This window comes from Miscanthus floridulus, chromosome 6 (genome assembly GCF_019320115.1).
Source record: "Miscanthus floridulus cultivar M001 chromosome 6, ASM1932011v1, whole genome shotgun sequence".
NCBI classification, from domain to species: domain Eukaryota; kingdom Viridiplantae; phylum Streptophyta; class Magnoliopsida; order Poales; family Poaceae; genus Miscanthus; species Miscanthus floridulus.
The window spans coordinates 106514866-106537368 of record NC_089585.1 but is presented as its reverse complement, the minus strand read 5'-3'; the positions used below and the strand labels follow the sequence as shown (position 1 = coordinate 106537368).

Sequence of the window (22503 nt, the reverse complement as noted above, 5' to 3'; positions counted from 1 at the left end):
CGCGCGGATTCGCGCGCCATTCCACTAGTATATTAAAGTCTTGGTCAAGATAAGGATATCACAAATTTCTGTTAATATGCAATGTGCCCAATCATGCATGTTAATGTAACCAATCCCTCTTTCAATAACTTCTTCTCGTTTCTTGCAATCGTCAAGTGGACAAGTCCATGTGTTGGGTGTAGAAATCATTCTTCAAATACCTACCTTGTGAACGTACAAGCCACAATCCAAATCTGAATTATCTTCACTAAAAGTATATGGTTTACTGATGACAAAAGCGTTTCCAGATTATTTTCTACTGAGTGCAAGTATCCTTAAATTTCCTTCAATTGTGCACTTTTATCATATGAATATGATTTTCTTCATCTCATATACTTAAAAGTTACAAAACAGAACCAGACCTCAAAATTGATTGTAGTTTTGTGACAACCTTTTGAGTGTTGTGCTTGGAGTCCAGAAGCAAAAGCTGGTGCTCTGTGCAACATGATTCGTCATAGTTCTGGAACAGCCTTTAGTTTCTATACAGTATGCACGTATCCAAAGTCAGTCTTAAATTGTTTAAATTTTAAAAACACTCCATAAGCTACCGAAGCATATTTTGCTGGATGACAAAAATATAGTATGCCAGGTTGTTCAAGATGTTCAGTATCTCACCACTTCCCTACTCTAGTTCTTAGAAATCGGGGTTGCTTCCTAAACATAACAAATTGGAGCTGCATTGTGCTGTTTAAGCTAATCTCTCCATATCAAAACACGCATAAAAAAAATCTTTCACGCAAATAACTAAGTTCATTTATTTGTGCAGCGAGAATTTTCCAAATCTACCGAGTGAATTTACGGTAGGAACCCGACCAAGATCTAAGGTTGGCACACTGGTTCGTGAAGACTTTTGAATGGTAAAAGCAGCAAAGCAATCAAGTGAGTGCCTATGATCCAACTCTATCATTCAGATTTCCATAATCTCCATGGGAGAACTGTACTGTGTTTCATTTTGTATAGGCCTCCAAACAGCCTATAGGCAACCTAGGAGTACAAGGTTCACAGGAACTTGTTAGCACAGGGGAGGCAACCTGGGAGAACTTGGTAGCACACGGGAGGCAACCTGGGAGTGCAGGCATGACATAGATATCCAGCTAGTGTCCAAAGCACTGGATATGGGGCCATGAAAGGAAAGTAGACAAAGCACTCTAATCGAGTTGAGCCAATATTACACACGAAACGATAACAAACAAGGAGGGGTACAAATTATTCTTCAGTTCAGTAGACTGAATGGCTGTCGCCAACACACTACTAACCCACTATAACAGGGAGACAAATGAGGCGTAGACCCTACATCTACGATAAAATCACAAAGATGCTTATCTACTAAAGTAGCATAACGGGCTAATGGATACATGAGCCAAAGGACCTCTAGAGGCTAACACAAGTGCTCACAGGCAAAACCCATGGCACGCCGGTCCACTTTTCACTAAGCTGCACTGGATGAAGCTGTGTAGCGATATATTATTCATGCTGAAGCGCCAGACGTAGGCTTACTCGTCACTGCAAGTTAGAAATATTTTGTCACCCAACTGATGGAACCAAACAATGAAATAGTGTAATAAGAAAGAAGGTACCTTGGTCCGCCTTTCTTTGCAGAGAATAGCTCCTTGCGAGCAGACCTTGGTCTCTTGCCTAGAACAGTGCTGAAAAAATATACACACATATAAGCAAATCACCATACACTGGACCTTCTCCACCCGGGGAGGTGAACACAAGGAGAGATAACGATCAATGTTGGCGTAAACTAATGTAATAGATTCTAAATCAATTTGCTAGGGCAAGCAGAGCACACTAGGCGGTCACGACAAATAATTTCAATCACTTAGTTGACGAAAGTACGTACCCATGGTCCTCATGGACAGCAGAGGGTACAACCTTCCCCTTGATGGATGAGGTCTTGGTACCACCTACTGTCACAGGATCAGGTGGAGTTGAGCTACCTTCTGGATCACTAGGAACTTCAGAAATAGCAAGACCTTGTGTTGGGCGGTCTTTTGTAGAGGCAACGTTTGAGGGTCCAATCATGTTCATAGCTTTGGGATCCCTAGGATCATGCGGCGGACGCCCAGGAGGACCACGAGCCTCAACAGACGTTGGATCAGGAAACACCCTCCTAGCTTGGAAGCAGAGCTGCCCGGTTCTAAAGGTTTGCTCACTTATAACCACCTGGAACACATACCTTCGACCAACAAGGCCGCGAAGGGGTGCAGGCAGCAAAATCTGATTGGATGAGCTTTCTTCAACAAGTTCAGCGGCAGTCCGCCGAACAACCTGTTCAGCTACTCCTCCGAAGAGAAATATTTTCACACGGCCAGTTGGATCCTCGACGATCGCATTCAGCTTATAGCTTGGGTGGGAAAAAAGAAGACCCATTAGGAACAAGCTGAGACAATTTGTTTGATTTAAAGGGACATTACCGTTCCAAGCAAGAATTACCTGGGAATAACCACTGGTTTATCCTCATCACAGTTTGTACATTCGAAGCCATCAAATGTAGCCTTCAGTCCCCGACGGCATATACTGCAACCTTTATACCACCAACCATTCGAAACGTCTATTTCTCTTATGGTTGCATCACAGGTAAAACGAACACCCTACATGGAAGGGCAGAACAAATTTTGGCAACCTGATCTGAGCATCGGATATAGGGAATCGCTATGAAGGAGGCAGTACATTGATGTCATGGGGATCCAATGTTAGGAGGGCTGCAACAGTTTTCCTATTGGCGCTTGCATCATCAGCAACACCGGCGTCCGCATCATCATCGCCTGGCAGGAACACGACCTCAGATCCTCTCCCCTGTAAACTGAGGACAAGACCAACAACCATTTAGGCATCCTACAAATTGGCAAAGGCAGTACAGGAGAAGCATCATATTACCTAGCACGAAAAGCGTTCATCTCTGGAAGGTCAATGTTCATGTACCATCTGGTGGCATCACCGCTCACACATGTTGTGGAGCCTACATTGACAATGTGTTGGAGAGGTTATAACATCAACTAAATGTTACACAAATCATATATAGAAAGTATACAATAAACAACACACACCTATGTATTGCTTAACTTGCAACCCAGCAAAAACAATCACAACGGGCTCATCTTTATCAATGGTTTCAATAAGAAACTGGTCCTCAAAAGAGGTTGCATGGTCGCCCCACAAAGTAATTTGCATGACACGATCGCTAAAAAAGAGTCACAACAAATTAATGCTAATCCAGGAAGACCATAAAGTGCTTAGGAATCAACCTTAGATCACGTAGCTCCAGCACCCTCCGCACGGCCACACCATTTAGACTGCTAGATCGCACCACAGGATGAATGACTGTAAGCTGTCCAATAATATCTGATGGAAATCCAAACAGCGCATCACCTGATAAGCTAACCCGGAAAGACAAGAAAAGGAGCCTTAACAGGCAAGGCAAGGGTAGTACTTACCTGCTAGGCCATGTTCGTTCCTCCTCCGCTTGCGGTCTAAGGCCTCAAAGTCCACAAAATTAAAACTATGGAGAGGAAGCTGAGCGGCCAGCGCCGTAGATATCTCCTCTACGAAGTCCACGGTGTAAAATAGATTGTGTGTGGGTTTGGCACAGGGTTGTACTTTCTTGGCTGTCTGCTAACTTGGAATTTTTTTATCATATACGGGCGGCCTTCCACTAAAGAATCAGCAAATTTTCCCAGGTCTTTATGCCCGATGCAAGCTGCAATACCCACACCCTGATGTAGAGAGCCTTAGATTAACTGCACAGACATATCTCAAGGGAAACCGCGTATATGAGTAGGTAGAAAGGGACATACCTCTTCATCAACCAGAAGAAGTTCCATGCCAGTTACACCCGTTGCCTTAGGATTCCAAGATACCTTCCACATCCTAGCAACTCTAACCTTGATGGTCCAATTGTGCCTTGATGGATTTATCTGTGATACCAAGGTGTACTCCATCTGGTGTTGGGGCATCAACAGAAGAAAAGGAAGTGTGTTAAACATAGCACCATAAAGTAGGTAAGTTAGGAGACCATAGGCTGGAAAGATGCAGGCAAAGGCTATATAACCCAAGAAACACTTACCAGAGGGCCCGAAGCACCTCTTTGTAAACAATGTTATCAGTGAGGTTGGAGACCAGATCTGTACCGTCGTCAATCAAAACACTTAGACCATCTCTTGAAGTAACACGTGATATAGCAACATACAACTGGCCATGAGAAAAAACTGGCCGGGGCAAGTATAAGCCAACATTATGCAAAGTTTGTCCTCGGCTCTTATTTATAGTCATTGCATAGCACAATCTTACTGGAAATTGGCGTCTGCTAAGAACAAATGGCCATTTCGTGCTTGACACGTGCAAGGCAATTCGAGGAAGGAGAACTTTGTCGCCAATGTTAGATCCAGTTATTATCTGAGCCTCCAATACACGGTCTCCTAACTGTGTTACTATAAGTCGTGTACCATTGCATAGTCCAGCACTTTGGTTTAAATTACGCAACAACATTACAGGTGAACCAACCTTAAGAATGAGTTTATGAGAAGGGATGCCTTTGATCTGTAGTGAGTTTAGAAACTCAACGGGGTAAAGTATGTCTGAGTTACCATTGTCCTTCGAGGTTTCAACCAATGAATCAGAACTGAGGTATACTTTTTCATGTCCTGGAATCAAAGAAAGCACGCGGGTATTAATCTCATCAATGGTGTCATTTTTTGGAGCAATGATAGCCCGTTCCCTTAGGTAGTCTGGGTCTGAGAAGGATGTTTCTAAGTTGGGATAGGTAGATCTTATGATATTATCAATAGGGGAGCCAAGTTTTGGAACTAAGATGTCATGAGGTATCTCAACCAACTCAGAGTCTCCATCATCACTATGAGTACTACCCGTAGCAGTGCCATCCCCAATACTCAACACCCAATCATTAAATGCTTTCACCTGATCAGTGGGCAAGCCATTGCGGGTCATCCCAAGTAAGCGCATATTGATTGTTAGCCTCAAAATCTTAATATGATTCCACAGATAAGAATTAGTTATAGATGCATCAATGGTGTCTAATCTGCTGCCACCCTCGACCACAGGGAGTACTTGGCGGAAATCTCCACCAAGCACCACGGTCTTCCCACCAAACAACCTATTAAAACATGAAGGGTCTGCCTCCCCAAGAATGTCACGCATACTACGGTCTAAAGATTCAAAGCAATGTCGGTGGGTCATAGGTGCCTCATCCCAAATGATTAATGAACTATGAACTATTAAATCGGCAAGAAAAGTTCCCCTGCTAATACTACACATGGAAGACTCATCAATGACTATAGGAATTTTAAACCGAGAATGTGCAGTACGACCGCCAGGTAGTAATAGGGAAGCAACTCCAGATGAGGCCACAGCAAGGACGATAAGGTTCTCGGATCGCAGGCGTGAAATAATTGCATTCCAAAGGAATGTCTTGCCAGTGCCACCACATCCATACACAAAAAAACATTGTCCTAATTTATCATAGACGGACCGTGTGACAACCTCATAGACATTTTTCTGTTCAACAGTCAACTGGCTAACGAGGGTGGCATGGGCACGCATGAGGTCCTCGCAATCATAGGCCAGTTCATCAGCTAGCAACCTGTTCTTAATTTTGTTACGTATGCTTCGGTCAGGCTCCGGCAAACCATAGTCCTTCATTAAACCACCATTTTTCACAAACAAGCTATCGAGTTCAAGCAAAACATAATTTTTAAGATGGTCCTCTGGAACTTTATAGGAAGGCCTCTGCACCATCTTTCTGATGTTATAAAGTATATCGTCAGTAAAAAATTGGTAGAAGTCATGGAAGAGGGAGGATGCGTCACAAACAGAGCAAAAAAGCACAATAGTAACAAGTAGCTGCCGCATCTGAGCAGATGATCCCCACATAGCTGCTTCCCTAAGGGCCTCATGCCACTCACTATCATCGCCAAGAAGACCCATAGCCTGGCACGCATCCTTAAACGTTGGACATACAACACCACCAATAGTTCGAAGGTCTTCATACGAAGTAGCACCCTTGGCAACGTTGAGGAGCATACGGAGGTAATAAAGCTCACCACAGCTCGGATTAATATAGATAGCCCTACCAATTTTTGTGGGCCCCTTGCGCGGGCGCCATTCCTTGTACTTCTTATTCCAAACCCACTTTGTTGGGAATTCTATATAAGTTAGTTCTCGAGCGCTTGGGAACTTCCTATTAGCAGAAAACCATTCGGTCAGTGTTGTCTGCATGTAACGATGGTTATCTACAATATCAGACAAGGATTGGCTAGCTGGGTACACAACGTTATTCATGAAAGGGAGATGCACAGCCAGCCTCTCCACTGCAGGGGTTCTATAGTGAATATCAAATTCAAACAGGCGCCAGGTAGCTTCGTGGGAAGATAGATACCGACAATCAATGTACTCACGGACCTCATCGACATCCTCAGCCTGCCTCTGGGAATCTACTGGCTGGGCACCAAGGCTGCTACTACCGACCTCAACCTGTGAACTGGTCCCAGCACCGTCCGATGCACACGTTTCAATGACGGCCCTAGCACGGTCCGGGCCTTTTGTAATATATTTAAATAGATACTTGATAAGATGTGTTTTATTGCACCACTCAATATTTATGTGTGCTCTAAATCTTTTTAACAATGTCATGTTGTACGGGACAACCCATTTGTTATCAAGCTTAACACCATATCGCTCAACAAAGTGCCCAGTGTCAGGATGTCGCATGTACTGCACAAAGCCATCCTCACCAACAATCGTGTTTACCTCATTGCCCTTTGGAAAGAACTTTGAGCACTTGTTATTTTGCATGCACGGGCAATTCTGGTTCAGCTGACCACAAGGGCCATGCATCATGAATTCATCGACAAGACTATAGCCTAGTGGGTCAGATGATTTATCTGGTATCTCAGCACATATTATTGAGTCAATAAAAGAAGGGCGAGGGTCTTTAGTGTTACCTTCAAGCCAAACCAGAATATGAACGTGGGGCAGTCCACGCTTTTGAAACTCAATGGTATAGAGTACTGAAACAAAAAAAACACTACCTGTATTAGAAAGTTGGCAGGTAGCCAAATAAGCCATTCAATTGCACATTATTATAATACATGGGGCGAAACATAGATGAACAAGGTACCCAACGGCTAACTCTGGTGAATTTGTTGTGCCCAAATAAGCAACAAATGCAAGGGGGTGAGAATTGCTTCCATACCTGCACGGGCCTTCCCAAAATAAGTCCCTTTCTTCAACCCAGAAACAAGCTCGTCCACCTTTAGCTTAAAAACTCGACTAACTATATCAGGTCTAGCATCAGGTCTTTGCCCTGGAACAAATGTAAGGGCATCAGCTATTTCTTGCCACTTTGGATTACACGTGAAAGTAATAAACATATCTGGGGGTCCATATGATCGGCAAATAGCCATTGCATCTTGATAATTCTGAACCATATACCGTTTGCTCCCTGTAAAGCTAGCAGGCAAAATAACCTTCTTACCAATGGCATTACCATCAACATCACCCTTGCGAAGCGCATCCTGGAGCCCCTTGTACACCTCGGATCTTAGGTTTTTATTATTTGCAACTATAAATCTAAGCCTATTCTCCTCTACGGATGCGAAAGCATCAACAATATATTGCTGGAATAATCGGTCACCACGTATCAATGTGGTTGCCTCGCATCTGCGTTGTTGTAACCTGTAAGCATAGTACTCAAGCATTGTGACGTCACCTCTAACTCCAACCTTCAAGGTTGCTGACCTATTGTACTTAATTCCTATTTTGAAACCTTGGTCTCCATAAGGGAACAAAATCGGGTATTGTAAGGACATATAGTTGGCATGTAGGTTACTAATCCGTTTAAGGCCACCACCCCTCTCCTGAATGATTATATCTGGACTCTTCTTTTCCTCAGAGAAGTCCCCGACTATCAAACCAGCTATCTCGGACCCTGCCGGTGCACTATACTGGGGCATGTTCTTGGACCTATCGTGTAGAAGCCTAAGGCGTAAAGGTTGGCAACGACTCTGCACCAGTAGGTCCCTAGCTGCCCTAAATGATTTAACCAGCTCATTTGATTCATCAAATGTTCGTACTAATCCCTCAACTATCTGTTTGTCAACCTGATTACCATCGTCAGATTCCTTATGCTTATCAAAAATCGATATTCGATTTTGAACTTCGTTTTCAGTGTCAAAAATATAGAGCTGTGCATAAACTGGGGCTGCACCCTCATCCGGCAGCAAAGATCCGATTCTGTGGTGCACCTGTCCATTGATCTTAAAAACGTATGGACCAGGCCCCTTGTTCACAGCTGTGTCAATCTTAGCACCAAGGGATGTGAATGCAAACATAGAATTATAGGAACGAATAGATTTAATAAAATATTTGGAAAGAGCACCACCATTTGGATTCAGCAGGCCATCTAGGAAGGGAGGAGGGTCTTTTTGAAACGGCAAACTGACCTTCCCTCCCTTACAGCAAAGGTGGAATCGATTAGCGCCTGCGTCACCTGGATATGACCTTTTAACACGTTCTTGGTACCAAAACTGTGCACCACAATGTTGACACTGGTGTGCTGGAGGCCCGTAATATGAAGTTTCGGTGGAAAGGCAATCTACAAAAGGCACGTCTTTAGACGGGCTCACGAATCCATTTTCTGATGGAAGCGAGCGTCATTAGGCAGGACATAGTATCACCTGTTTTTTCGTGAGCCTCACCACAATTTCCTGCGATTGAAATCAAAATCTGCATGTTAACAAAGGGAAAGCAACACGCGCGCGCACCCCCCCATACAAACGAGAAGGTACACAACCAACCTTGTTTCTTTAGCTGCCTTTTGGATTTCCGACGTTGTTGCCTCTCACGTACTGTACCCTCACCTATAGCTACAGCTACAGGCCAAAAGCAATAAAGGGAAGACACGGGATGAGTGCCTAATTAGATATGGGAACAACATAATCGAAGAGGGAATGGTAAACGCTAAAAAGAAGACAAAACACCATCCTTATAATAGGTAAAAATACGCGTCCATGGGCATCACACAGGTATACCAAACGATAAAAAGAGGAGTATATAGTGACACCTTGGAGTGAAGCTGCACCGTTCCCCCGCACCCTCTTCCTTGGACGGCTAGAGGAAGCACCTTCCATGTGCCATCAATGCGGTCCTGTACACGTTTGGAAGCTAAAAAAATCATGTAGAGAAATGATGACCAAGAGGACAAAGGAAAAGTTAGTAGACGGAAGGAGAGATGTGAACGAAAGGAAAAGGAAGAAACAGGAAGGGAAACAGTGTGAGCGCACAAAGGTGTGTCTGATAGGTTCGTATTGGCATGCCAACCAAGGTAGCTCAAATGAAATTGTTGCTCCTAAATAAGTTAGCTCACATATGAACTGCTATGTCATATCACATGCAAACCTTACTCCTAATCAAGTTAGTTCAAAGGTAAACTGTTAGGTTTATGGGCACATGTTAAACAAGTTAGCGCAAAGGTAGGCCTTCCTCCTAACTAAGTTAGAGTAAACGTGAACTGTTAGGTTCATACCCACACGTTAACCAAGTTAGCCCAAACGTAGGCCTTCCTCGCAATCAAGTTAGCTCAAATGTAGACTGTTAGGTTCATATGCACATGTTAAGCAAGTTAGGTCAAATGTAACCCTTTCTCCCGAACAAGTTAGAATCACAGATGTAAGTGCACGAAATCGCTGCTAGGATCATATGCACATGTTAACCAAGTTAGCCCAAATGCAAACCTTCCTCGAGCCTCTCAAGGCATCCATAAGGAAGCACCTATTTTAGCCCAAATGCAAACCTTCCTCGAGCCTCTCGAGGCCATCCATAAGGAAGCACCTATTTTACAATATCTTTCATTAGGTCCGGTTCGGAGCACAAACCTACTATGCAGGGCTTCGTATGCAATATGTCATTGTCACTCCATTAGTACTGCCTGACAAATGGCACTGCAGTGCACTTGTGCTGGTGGTTTTAACGTAATAAATGGGAGAAGCAACACCGCGAGGTACTACAGGGATGAACTATATGAGATATGACAAGGCCACTTGCAAACAATGGGAGGAGGGTGGTGAAGGAATGGCTAGCATGACACATCCTTATATAGGCAAGAGCGGGAGAGGAGGCACGGGCATATCTGCCACCACAAGGCAGGAGTAGCCCATCGATGCTAGTGGGGCCCAACCAAAGCAACACATTGTCCCACGTTTGGGAGTGGTGGCCATGCAGGTTCGTTGGGAGGTGTTGGCAATGCACTGATAAGGACCGCTGACATGCATGGTGTAAAAGAGATGTTAGCCTACCAAAATAAAATTTGTAAAACATGCACTATTAGGTACCTATTGCACACATGCTCATGGCAAATCTGGGCGATAAGATCATCTACAGCTAACTATAATGTTCTAACATGCGATTAAATTTCTGTGTAGCAGTACTTTTTTTGTCAGGTTAAGAGACTCCTGCTTTGGCCTCATGTGGAGCTGCGCCCTTGCATGTAAAACTAGAGGGCAGCAAGTTCCTCCATGTAAAACGGTGATGTAACTCTTCATGGTAACATCATGCATAGAAGATGGGGCAATTTTTACCTTGCAGCATTTCATTGGACCCCCTACCTACTTCATTCAATGCACCAAAGAGTATAATACACTCCCCCACTTCACTGCATGCCCCACCTGATATGCATGCATGGAAGAGCAACAGGACCACCGACCTCATTCACTGCACACACGCATGCATGGGAGGACACAATATATGGCTCCTGCAAAATCTATCCAAGTTTGCCTCTCTGTTCGTTTACCTATTTTCTGTTCATTTACTCATTGGTACATGAGGGTAATTCAGGTGGACAATGAAATTTTTTACTAAAGGCCTCACTCAAATGGACGACTGTGGCAAATATGTACCGTGCCTTTTGTTACTGAAATTTAACCGCTATAAACTACCATGCCTTTTGCTATTAAAAAATAAACGATGTAAATTAAGCTCATGAACAGTTTTAGCAGTCCTCTCTCTCTAATTTACTCTGGCTTCTAACCTGTGCAGGAAGCAAAAGCAGATCACCGCGCGCTGAGCAAGGAGATGGATGATGGAGAGGGGTCTGTCCTGCTCTGGCACAGTCCATGCTTGGAATAACGCATGCATTGTAAATTTCTCTTGTGGTAGTAACTTTCCTATGCATGTAAGGACATACAATTTTTATCTTAACTCTTTTACTTACCCACTTTATTCAATGCACCAACCTGTGAGCTGGATGACCGTCAATCTGAGCAAGGAGATGGATGATGGAGGGGTCTGTCCTGCTTTGGCACAGTCCATGCTTGGAATAACGCATGCATTGTAAATTTCTCCTGTGGCAGTAACTTTCCTATGCATGTAAGGACATGCAATTTTTATCCCAACTCTTTTACTTACCCACCAAACTGTAAATTTCTCCTGTGGCAGTAACTTTCCTATGCATGTAAGGACATGCAATTTTTATCCCAACTCTTTTACTTACCCACCAAACTGTGAGCTGGATGACCGTCAATTTCCTATCGAACGTTCCACTCAAATGGACGTTACGTGGACACCTTGGGAGGCCGCCTAGACGGCGCGGCCTCATATTTCTAATATATGCTCAAAGCACTGTCCGCTCGAAATTTCCGGGCTATATTATGTTTTCAATTGCTAAAATTTAATATGTTCCTCGTAGCTGTGCCTACGCTACTATAGGCATGGAGTCGAAAGGGCTTCGTTTAAACTTATCAATTATAGAACATTATTTTTCTCTTACAGCAAATCAGTTTCTGCTAACTTATCAACCATAGAAACCATCGGAACAGCCGTTAGACTCCATGCCTTTTGAGCCGTGTCCATACGACTGCCTTACTCTGCAGTATGAGGGCAAATGGGCAACCTCTTGTTGACCTGAACGGTCTAGCTCCCGAACAATGGAATTTTGAGCAAACGAGCATCACTAAGGGCATGTTTCTAGCAGGTACTAAATTTAGTAGTTTTTAGTTATTTTAGTAACTTTCTAACTAAACGTTATGACTAAAAGCTACTAAAAGAACTTTAATCCTCTTGAGTAATTCTGTAGTTACTAAAAATGACTAAATCATTTAGTAGCTACTAAAAATTTAGTAGCTCGAATCAAACACCCCTAGCTAAGCATTACTACTGAATTCAGGAAACAGGTGACGTGCATCACCGAGACTCAGAAAAAAGAACGAGTTGGCACGGGCGAGAGCAAATGAAAGATTAACTCACAGTCACAGCCTCGCAGGTCGCCGTGAAAAACTGGAGCTACTCCGTGTTCCAGCCTGTTTGGGCTTCCTTCGTGAGGACACCGCGGCAGCGGGAACTCCGGTGGACATGCGGCAGACTCGGCTGGAGCGGGCAAGGTGAAGCTTGCGGGGGGTTGAATGGTTGATTTGATAGAACGATAGACGCAAAGCGAGAGATACAAGAGTAGGGCAATATGCTGTTGGGAACTTGGGATGTGCGGATGCTCGGGCGAGAGCAACGTGGATATCCGCTAATCAGCGTTACGTAATAAGAGCGTTACAATTTGCCTTGTGGCAACGATGTCGTTGTAGTATAGTGGTGAGTATTCCCGCCTGTCACGCGGGTGACCCGGGTTCGATCCCCGGCAACGGCGTTTGCTCTATTTTTGGTTGCACTGTTTACGGTCACTCTTTATCTTTTTGTTTCCTCTCTTCCAGAAAGCTTACGTCTTCCATATCCAAGCATGACATGGGGTGAACCAGCGCAGTTACGCGCTGTACTGACGGGATAGCAACTCACAAAGGACACAGATTTGGCTGTGACTTAGGCCTCGTTTAGTTGAGTAAAGTTTTAGCGGTGGTGTATGGAGTGTTTGGATACTAATAAAAAAATAAATTATATAATTTATCATTAAATCGTGAGATGAATTTATTAAGTCTAATTCATTTGTCATTAAGACATGTGTTACTGTAGCATTTTATTATCAAATCGTGGCCTAATTAGGTTTAAAATATTCGTTTTGCAAAGTAGTTGTAATCTATATAATTAGTTATTTTTTTAGTCTATATTTAATATTTGATGCATAACATTCGATGATAAGGCGTGAACTTTTGGCAAGACATTATAAGTCATCGTTTTTTCAAGGTTGAAAGTAATAATAGTAGCATTTATGCAGTCCGATGCCACGACGGGAGTAGGCTCCATGAGTGGGCTGGCCAGCCAGCCACCAGCCCCGAACACCCTCTAAAGTCTCGTTCGTTTGCTGAATTTTGGCTGAAACTGGTTGAAAAATATTGTTCTGACTGAATTGGTGTGAGAGAAAAATACTATTTTGACTAAAAAAAACTGAACAAACCGAATATAGGTAAGCCGAACGAAAAAAAAAAAGTCACGAAAAACCCAGCGACAAGGTTATGCAACACCATCAGTTGATCGGACGACGACACGACAGGAAATCCTCCAAAAATTGACATTGCCGCCGCTGGCCAGTGGCCACTGAAGCTCAGCAGCAGTGCGCCTTTGGAGCTAGAGGTCAGACGGATGACCCGGCGGCCAGGCCCCCAGCAGAAGTTTTCGTCCCACACGGCCACACCCCCACGCGGCCACTCGTCGTTCTCCTTCCCCATCTCCCAACTCCCAGCGCAGCTCGAGCCAGCCAAGCTGCCAAGGCTGCGGAGCACGAACGAACAGAGAGCATCCCCGTCCCCGCCATTACTCCTCGCCGTCCCTGCTCCCCGGCAATAAATGCAGCCGCTCGAGCCGCGCACCCACCCCGCCAGATCTGAATTCTGAACCCCGCGACAAGGCGAGATGAGAGTTGAGGAAGGAAAGCAAAATATCACCACTTCACCACGCCACCTCCAACATTTACTCCCCCACCCACGCGGCACCCAGTGATCCAGGGCAAGGCATCCACCAGCCACCACCACCGTGCGCGCGCTCCGCCAATGCCATTCCGCCGCGCCCTCGCCACTAGGGACTCGCCACCTCCGCCGCCGCCGCCGCCGGCAAGACCACCGCGATGTCCCTCCTCTCCTCGCTCTCCAGCCTGGGCCTCGGCTACTCCATCGCCATCGCGCTCGGCTTCCTCGTCCTGCTCGCCTCCCTCCTGCTGGCTTTCTACTTCTGCTTCGGCAGTGGCGGCGGCGGCAGCGGGGACTACTGGGCCGGGGAAGCGGTCACCACGGCGTCCAGCTCCGGCCACCTCTCCATCACCGTCCCGCGCGTGCTCTTCGTCGCGGAAGGGTCCGAGTCCCCCGACGACGACGCCGCCTACTCCTCCGCCTCCGCCGCGGCGGCCTGCTCCCCCGTCGGGCTCGACGCCGCCGCCATCGCGTCCTACCCCAAGGTCGCCTTCTCCAGCAGCAGGGCCGCCGCCGACGCCGACGCCATGTGCTCCATCTGCCTCAGCGAGTACAGGGACGGCGAGATGCTGCGCGTGATGCCCGAGTGCAGGCACGGCTTCCACGTCGCCTGCCTCGACGCCTGGCTGCGCCGGAGCGCGTCGTGCCCCGTCTGCAGGTCCTCTCCCATCCCGACGCCCAATGCCACGCCGCTCGCCACGCCGCTCTCCGAGCTCGTCCCGCTCTCGCAGTACGCCGCCGACCGGAGGCGCCGCAGGTGATGGACACGGCCACATGGTGACTGGTGCAACACAGTGCTCTTCTTCTTTTTTTTCACTTTTTTTATTGCGTTGGAGGAAAGGAAGTTATGGGTTGCTTCACTAGTTGAGTCTGGGGTTGCTTTTAGGATATCTACAAAATTGTTTGGATTGAAATCACAACTACCTCGATTAGATTTTGTAACGTAGAAGTAAAAGGTGGAGCAAGGGATAGTGTAAATACACATTGCCCGTTTCTGTGAGTATCTTTTGCTATTGAAACTATGGATTGCTGAGAATTGGTGTCCCAGTGTCAACGAACGGCATCCGTAACTGTAGTATATTTTTTAATCCCAACCCACCTAATCCCATAAAGCTGCATTTTGTATGTCATGTACTACGCAAGCTAATTAAGCCCAAAAAAAATTTATCTGGGTACAGGAGATTTCTAGCTCCGGATGGTTGGTGAGCTTTGGAACATCAATGCTCATGAGCTAAACGAATGTTGATTTGTCTGCTATCTTCGTTGGCATGTGAACATGTTAGGTGGTGTACGGATCAATTTAGGAGGTGTGTATGTTGGTAGGGGTGTTCGGATACTGATAAAAAAAAGAAATTATATAATCCGTCAGCACTCCACGAGATGATTTTTTAAGCCTCATTAATCCGTCGTTAGCATATGTTACTGTAGTACCATATTGTTAAATCATGGACTAATTAGGTTTAAAAGATTCGTCTCGCAAATTAGTCGTAAACTATGCAATTAGTTTCGTAATTAGTTTATATTTAATACTTCATGCATGTGTCTAAACATTAGATGGGACAACGACTAAAATTTCGGAGGGGCAACCAAACACCACTTCTCTGTCCTATACATATTACTCGATGTCTCGATTGATTTAAATTTAACATATAAGTTACCTTTACAGAGTCATAATTTTGTTATTGATGTTACTCTGTGAGCCTCGGAATAAATATCGCGATTAAAAATCAATTTCTACATATGTTCATGCTAAATGAAATTCGTGAATTTAAGGTTCATGCACTGATGGAAAAAATTTGATCCAGACTGTTATTTTGTTCCTAATCGAGAATTGAACTTGTTTTGTTCACACAGTGACGATCCAAAGTGATGTTTTTTCAAGCACATTATTATTATCATACTGAAACCAAATTCACTATGCAGTACTAGATGTTTACTTACTGGAGTACTAGGGTTGTGGTTGATTTTTCTTCGCAGGCAGTAATGTCAGGAAACAATCTGTTTTTGTACGCATTCAATTGCGCCGCACCATTTCTTTGTCGCATATTGTACATCTGTTGGCTAGTTAGGACTCGTTTAGTTCCTCCAAAAATTTACAGTCGTATCTTATCGAATATTTGATATATATATATAGAGAGTATTAAATATAGACTAAAAAATAATTAATTGTACATATTACGACTATTTTACGAAACAAATCTTTTAAGCCTAATTGATCCATGATTAATAATAAAGTGCTACAATAACAAATGTGCTAATAATAGATTAATTAGACTTAATAAATTTGTCATAACGATTTACCGACGGATTTTGTAACTTGTTTTTTATTAGTATTCAAATACCTCATACAACTTCTACGTATGATATCTAATGTGACAGCACGTGACTTTACGTCTGGAAACTGCGCCAGGAAACTAATCAAGGCCTCAATACATAGCCATAGCCCATAGCGGTACGGTTTCAAGTTGCTTCTTGCTTGTAGGCTTGGGAGTACTCTAATTGGGTCCACTTAAATAGCCGTACTTACTGAGGATTTTCAAAAGGCTGATGTGTTTATGTAGGGCCCAGAAACTAGAACAGCAAAGGCAAACAGAACTTTACTACTCATGACGACTTTTTAGCAATTATCATCCATTTTCCTAGATTAGCCACTTCCAAAGTTTTGACGGTGAGGCCTTTTGCTCCCTTTTGTCTTTCTTCCTGGTTGTGAATTTGTCTTTTACTCCTGTTCCAGATCCAGGATGTTGCTTTCACTGTTGTTCCAGCTTGTGTGGTACAGTAAGATTTTATTGGAAACTTGGCAGCTAAAATCTGGATTTCTCTAGTACAATGGTACTCCTACGTACATTGGTACCTGTCGATAATTGATAGTACTACATACGTATACTCGTGAAGTTCTGAATTTAGCTTTTCTTGGCTTGCCTCTCTGATTCTTGTGGGTTAACCAGTTCTCCTGTTTGGTTTACTTTTTCATCAAGATTATGGCCTTTATTTGCCGTCCGCTTGTGGGCGCTGTCTGGCGGCTCTTGCATTCTGGCGTTTGGCCTCTAGTAGACACGTTTCTGCTTCCATCAAACAGCTCACACGCATGCTTCCATGCTTTGCATAAACTGTTCCGACTGGGCCTTTTGGTCCCTAACCACAATTTGCCATGCCACAGGTTATTCATGTCATAGTTTTTCTCGTAACTGTTTGATTCACTATCATAACTATGACGTGTCACACTTTTCTTAGCATCTTGTCTCACACATCGTGGACTCATTTTCTTGCTAAACTTTGTCACAATCGTGGCTTTTACTCGTCAAACTTTTTGTGGCAACCACAATTTATCGAAGATTTGGTGTGGCAAACTGCGCCACCAACCAAATGTGCCCTAGATTCTTGAGTCGAATCCATGTACTGATCTCGGTTATATGTTTGAAGTGTATTATGCCATGACTGGTCACCCGTTTTAGAAAGAGCGAGATTGTTCTTCTTTCTTGAACTACACCAGCGCACTCCCCTTCAACCCCCCCCCCCCCCCCCCTGACCAGCGGCTTCCCCGCTGCCCACCGCCCGCCCCGTCGCTCTATCCCGTCATCACTAACCCTAGCCGAAGAATGAGAGCTCGAGCATCTCGTCGCTACTACCGACTCCGACCATCCGGTTGTCCCCCCGCCGCCTCACTCGCCGTCCCTCAACCCGCCACCACCGCCGGTCCGACCGCCTCTTGAGGCCCCCTCCTCCTTGGTTCTAAGGCTGTGGGGCATTGAAGAACCGAACATAGGAAGAAGACGACACGGTGGGTCGCACGCTTGTGCTTCGAAGTATGTAATTGTATGTACTTGATCTACATGACTACATGCGTCATTACATTGCACTCATCTCTTGGTCTACCACTATGGGCGCAAAATTTTCTCAATGCAGCGACGTGGGACATGTTCGGAACATAGTAACTTTAGCAGATAAATTCCGTTCCTGCGAGTCCGGGCAAAAAACAAAAAACAAAAATCCCGTATTCCAGACGTGCTCCCGAGTCTAGATCTAGATGTAGCACTACCAGAAACACAATGGTAAGGCCAATCTGAAGCACGCAGCATGGCTACTAGCTCTTTTGTACATTTGCTACTGATACAGCCGGTGCTCATCTTGCCGTGGCTCGCACAACTTGGGAGAAACCCAGTCACTGGATGGAAGAGCACTACTAGAGCAGAGTGTGGATGAAGAAGAGGAAGCTGCCATTATCACGGTGGAGAAATGGCGTGGCGAGCAGCATGAGGATGTAGGCGACTGAGCGTACAGGCGTACGGTGTACTGCATCCATGACCATTGACTGGCATGCTATACCTCCGGAATACTACTACGCGTCTTTATCCATCAGGTACAGTCATCATGTCAGCACTCGACCGATGCCCTATTTGCTTGGCTGAAGCCATGGTTGAAAATACTATTGACTGATTTGTTGTGAGAGAAAAATATTATTCGTTAATTGAAAAAATACGGCTTATAAGCATAAGCCAACGGGCGCGAAGCAGCAGGGACGGATACGGACGGAGCTGGCAAGCGCACATGGATACTCACAAGAGCACTTTTTCTAGGGTGGCTGTACAGTGTCATGGTTGTATGATACTGGTACCGGAGTACCATACTACCATATGGAACAGATCTGTAGCTGCACGATTTGGACGGATTTGAAGAGGAGGGGAAGATGACAGAGGCGTGCCCCTTTCTTTTGAAAGGGAGATTGTCGGCTTACTCTCACTGCAGACGATGCCACTAGTTTTTCTGCGAGTACTGTAGATCACTGATGGACACTTCCATAAGACTGTTTTTAACAAGTGTCGCAAAAAAAAACAGAATTTCTATTTTTTTTTGAGGAACAGAATTTCTAAATATCTGCCAGAAGATTTCTTGTGTTGAGAATTATTTGCTGGGAAATGTTTTTTAAAAAAACTAGACCTTACCAAAATTCGGCCGTTAGCCCACTTCAACTAAGGGAGCAGTTGGCTTCTGGGCCCATTTCAACTATGGCATTAAAGGGGCCCATATGCCGTCCCACATGACGTTATCTGCATTTGATATTTGTCCTTTATGAATCTGAACGAAGAAAAGATCAACAAGGTCATTGCTTCTGGGAAAGCAGATTCATTAACCTCAGAAAAGGAACTATGAGAAAGCATGGTGGTTAGCCTACCAAGTACCGATCGATATCAAAGACACGGATTAGTTGGTTTGCTCTCGTCCTGTCAGACTCGCAGCCGCAGCATATAGATTGTGGCCTGAACTTATAGGCAGCCTTCTCATAAAAAAAATCATAAAAAAGCGCATAAATAAACCCATAAGCCTCACAGCATCAGGATAGACGTATATGAGTTACGACAGTCACTAAGCTCTGACAAAAAGAAAAGCAAAGAAGAAGTAGCTTTACATCAATCTGTATCTTGTATACATAATGAAAGGGGGAGAGGCAAAAGCACAACTAATAAAGCGACACATAATTGAATCCATGGAGGTGACTAACGACCAGCAGCTAACCAGAATCAGCTGACATTTGCAACGCAGTCAGTGGCTTTGCTCTGCACGCTGCTGAGGGCCCCCACCTCCAGCATGATGGTGCAGTTCATCTTGATGTCCAGGTCCCTCTTGTAGATGCCGAGCACGTCGACCCTGCCGGTGATCTCCGTGTAGCTGGTGATGTTGTACTCCTGGCCGAAGATGAGCGCCGTGGTGCTGACGTTGGGCGAGATGCGGTCGGCGAGCACGTCGAGGGTGACGTTCATGCTCACGGTGCGGTCGGCGCCCACCTCGCCCTGCGGCGCGTACGCCACGCCCACCGTCTCCCCGCCGTAGTAGAAGTCCGTCTCGCTCCGGTCGAACGCGAAGGAGGCCACGTTGGGGTTCTTGATGGAGATGTCGGCGGTGAGCGTGGCGTTCACGGACACCGGGTTCGCCGCCGTGCCGAGGCCGCCGTCCACGCCCTCCAGCGTGACGCGGTTCATGGTGAGCACGGGGTCATGAACCTTGAACACGGTGAGCGCCAGCACGAGGATGGTGATGCCCAGGAGCACCACGGAGGTGGCACAGCAGCCGCAGCACCACAGCACGCACCGCCGCTTCCGGAGGTACTGCATCGACCGCCAGCGCCTGGTGGTCGCGACGGCCTCCTCGTCCCCGGTGCCGGTGGCGTCTTCGGTCGCCGCCGGGTGGACGGTCGGCGACGCGATGGCGAGCGGCCTCGTCGGAGCATCCTTCCCGGCCGCCGCCGCCGCGGCGTTATACGGAACTGCGGTCGCGGTCGCCATGAGGTGGAGGCTAGCGAACTGGAATGGAAGCACAGAGGATGATTTGGGCCGACTTGGATGTGAGAACTTTTTTTTGCTTCAAACTTGGATGTGAGAATTTTGACGCAGGATGGCGCGGTCTTTATACGTCGGATTTTTCGCACAAGACACAAACTTCTCGTCGTGGCGGGCCGCCGTGCATCGCTTACGTGTTCTTCGCGACGGAGCGGGACAAACACGCCGGCTTGACTTGCCCTGATTGGACTTGTGGAGTGGACCAATAAATGGGCCGTGCAGATTTACTATTTTCTTCCGCTGACACAAATTGACTCGAAGCTTTTTATGGCCACTTCTGAAACGCGAGTGACAAAGAGTGAGCCTGGCTGGCTCTTTGTTTCTCTACAAGATCGCCCGGACTACTGGAGGTTCGGCTATGCGGCTCGCCGCAGCCTGCAGGCAGGCGTAGATCGCTTGGAGTACGTCAGGTAATGTTCGCGATACGAAGGGTGTAGGAATGGATTTGGTCGCAGAAGGCATGAGGGTTCTCGTCAACAGAACTGTAATCGCGAGTCGCGATCCGTGAGAAGCGCCTAATCAATTCAAGTGAGTCATCAATTTTGACCTAAAGCACTTGACTTGGTATTCTACTAGCTGTTCCGTGAAACTGTGATCAGCTACTACTGTATTTTTCACGAATCGTAAGCACATCTTTTCTCCATAAAATAATCTCGGTGCTTCAGCTAGGCGGGCGACGGGTCAGCAGACCTCTGTCAACTCATAGGCCACGCACAGCGCCCAAGGTAGCACAGTGGTTGACGCTCTCAGTTGGCCTGTTCGCTGGTTGATTTCTGGACTGGTTTGGGCTGGCTGGTGCTGGTTTATTGTGAGAGGAAAACACTGTTGGCTGGCTGGTTTGGGCTGGCTGAAACCAACAAACGAACAGGCTCAGTAGAGACTAGGGAGCATCAGCGTCTCCAAATGCTTCATGCTCCAATAGTTTTTGAAGCCAGTCTGTCTTAGTGGGGTTTTATGAAAGTTTTATGTCGAGCAAACGAAATGAATAGAAAACTCTATCTTTATCTTTATTAGGGATGAAAACGGATCGGATATGGACGGATATCATCGAAATTACATTTGTTTTCATATTTATGTTCGGATTCATATTCGAATACGGATAGTATCAGCTATGTCGGATAGGATACGATTAGATATCAACATCATAAATATGAGATTTGAGTATTCGGATACGGATACGGCATCGGATGTTGAATATCCGGACCTGGATACTGACAGATCTAAACTCCTCTAAACGGATTCAGTCTTAAATACGGTCGGAAAATATTCGTACCGTTTTCATCCCTAATCTTTATTCAATAGTTTTTAAAGCTAGTCTTAGTGGGGTTCATGAAAGTTTTATGACCATTGAATAAGTTGGCATGTCATACTATAGATGAAGAGAGAAATCATAAAAGTTTTATGGAATCGTAATGAGTCTCAAAGAATAAAATTTGGGGTTCGCCGTTTTCAACACACGGGAGTCTTGAAAGATGGAATATAAAATGACATTGAAAATGGCCTAATAGCTAACCTTCAACTCGAAAAACAGACACAAGACAGGGAAGACCGACCGAGGGAGACAAAAACCACGGGGAGGGGGCACCCGAACATATAGCAAGCGCAAAGAACAAATGTGTATTTGAGTTTACGTGGAGATTTATGAAATGCTTATATTTTCTAGGACTTTGAATACAAAATCATTGAAGATTTTCTTTTTCTTTTTTGCCAGAAAATCAAATTAGATAGCTGTTTTAAGGATCTCATGGAGATGCTTTAAGAGGTTAAGACCCAAATGAGGGGTCGGCTCCATTTGCTTTTGGATCGAGCCGGTTGAGTTGACCGGAGAAGTATGTTGGCCATGCAGAAACAATTAGGGGATTTCAACTAATCCTTTCTTGAGAATTAGACGGCCTACCAAACAGACTTTTTATTTAGTGGGGAATGTTGATGAAGCTAGCATGAAAGCTATAAATTTAGAAGAGAAAAGCAAATTGAAGAAATGAAATGGAATCTTCATGTACTGACTCCTAAACGAATTATTTGGATTGTGAAGCGAAAAAATCATTTTCTCTACATACTCGACTCATCGGTTCGATCACATGGCACTACTTGCTTGGGCATCTCCTGTGGTGGGGCCAAAGGACACGCGTCGTCATGACTCATGTATGTGGGCGGTGTAGCACGTCCGGTGTCATGTGGCACTAGTAGCATATATTTTTTTGCCCAGTTTGGCCCCCTAACTGAAAGTTGGATAAGAACAGCTCTGATAGTTAGTTTTTTTTTGTAAA

At 45.3% G+C, this 22503-nt stretch overlaps 3 protein-coding genes, 1 long non-coding RNA gene, 1 other non-coding gene and 1 pseudogene across 5 annotated transcripts; 2 read left to right on the top strand and 4 right to left on the bottom strand.

Moving 5' to 3' along the window:
* Positions 1–1532: 1532 nt before the first annotated feature.
* Positions 1533–3983, bottom strand: LOC136460977 (replication protein A 70 kDa DNA-binding subunit B-like; annotated as a pseudogene).
* Positions 3984–4104: 121 nt separating this feature from the next.
* LOC136460976 (uncharacterized) lies at positions 4105–8390 on the bottom strand. Its single transcript, XM_066460476.1, has 2 exons — positions 7253–8390; positions 4105–6941 (listed from the first exon to the last, which is right to left on the bottom strand). The coding sequence occupies exons 1-2, from the start codon at positions 8388–8390 to the stop codon at positions 4105–4107; spliced, it is 3975 nt and encodes a 1324-aa protein (XP_066316573.1).
* A 464-nt stretch (positions 8391–8854) lies between these two features.
* Positions 8855–12307, bottom strand: LOC136461453 (uncharacterized). The gene is made up of 3 exons (XR_010760332.1): positions 12298–12307; positions 9122–9205; positions 8855–8930 (listed from the first exon to the last, which is right to left on the bottom strand). It is a non-coding gene; the product is annotated as an uncharacterized lncRNA (long non-coding RNA).
* A 309-nt stretch (positions 12308–12616) lies between these two features.
* On the top strand, positions 12617–12688 carry TRNAD-GUC (transfer RNA aspartic acid (anticodon GUC)). The gene has a single exon. It is a non-coding gene; the product is annotated as a tRNA-Asp (tRNA).
* Positions 12689–13579: 891 nt separating this feature from the next.
* LOC136458944 (RING-H2 finger protein ATL67-like) lies at positions 13580–15006 on the top strand. The gene has a single exon (XM_066458844.1). It carries the CDS (start codon positions 14057–14059, stop codon positions 14657–14659), a length of 603 nt encoding a protein of 200 aa, XP_066314941.1. The 5' UTR covers positions 13580–14056; the 3' UTR covers positions 14660–15006.
* A 4192-nt stretch (positions 15007–19198) lies between these two features.
* Positions 19199–20285, bottom strand: LOC136458943 (late embryogenesis abundant protein At1g64065-like). Its single transcript, XM_066458843.1, has one exon. It carries the CDS (start codon positions 20177–20179, stop codon positions 19418–19420), a length of 762 nt encoding a protein of 253 aa, XP_066314940.1. The 5' UTR covers positions 20180–20285; the 3' UTR covers positions 19199–19417.
* Positions 20286–22503: the final 2218 nt, after the last annotated feature.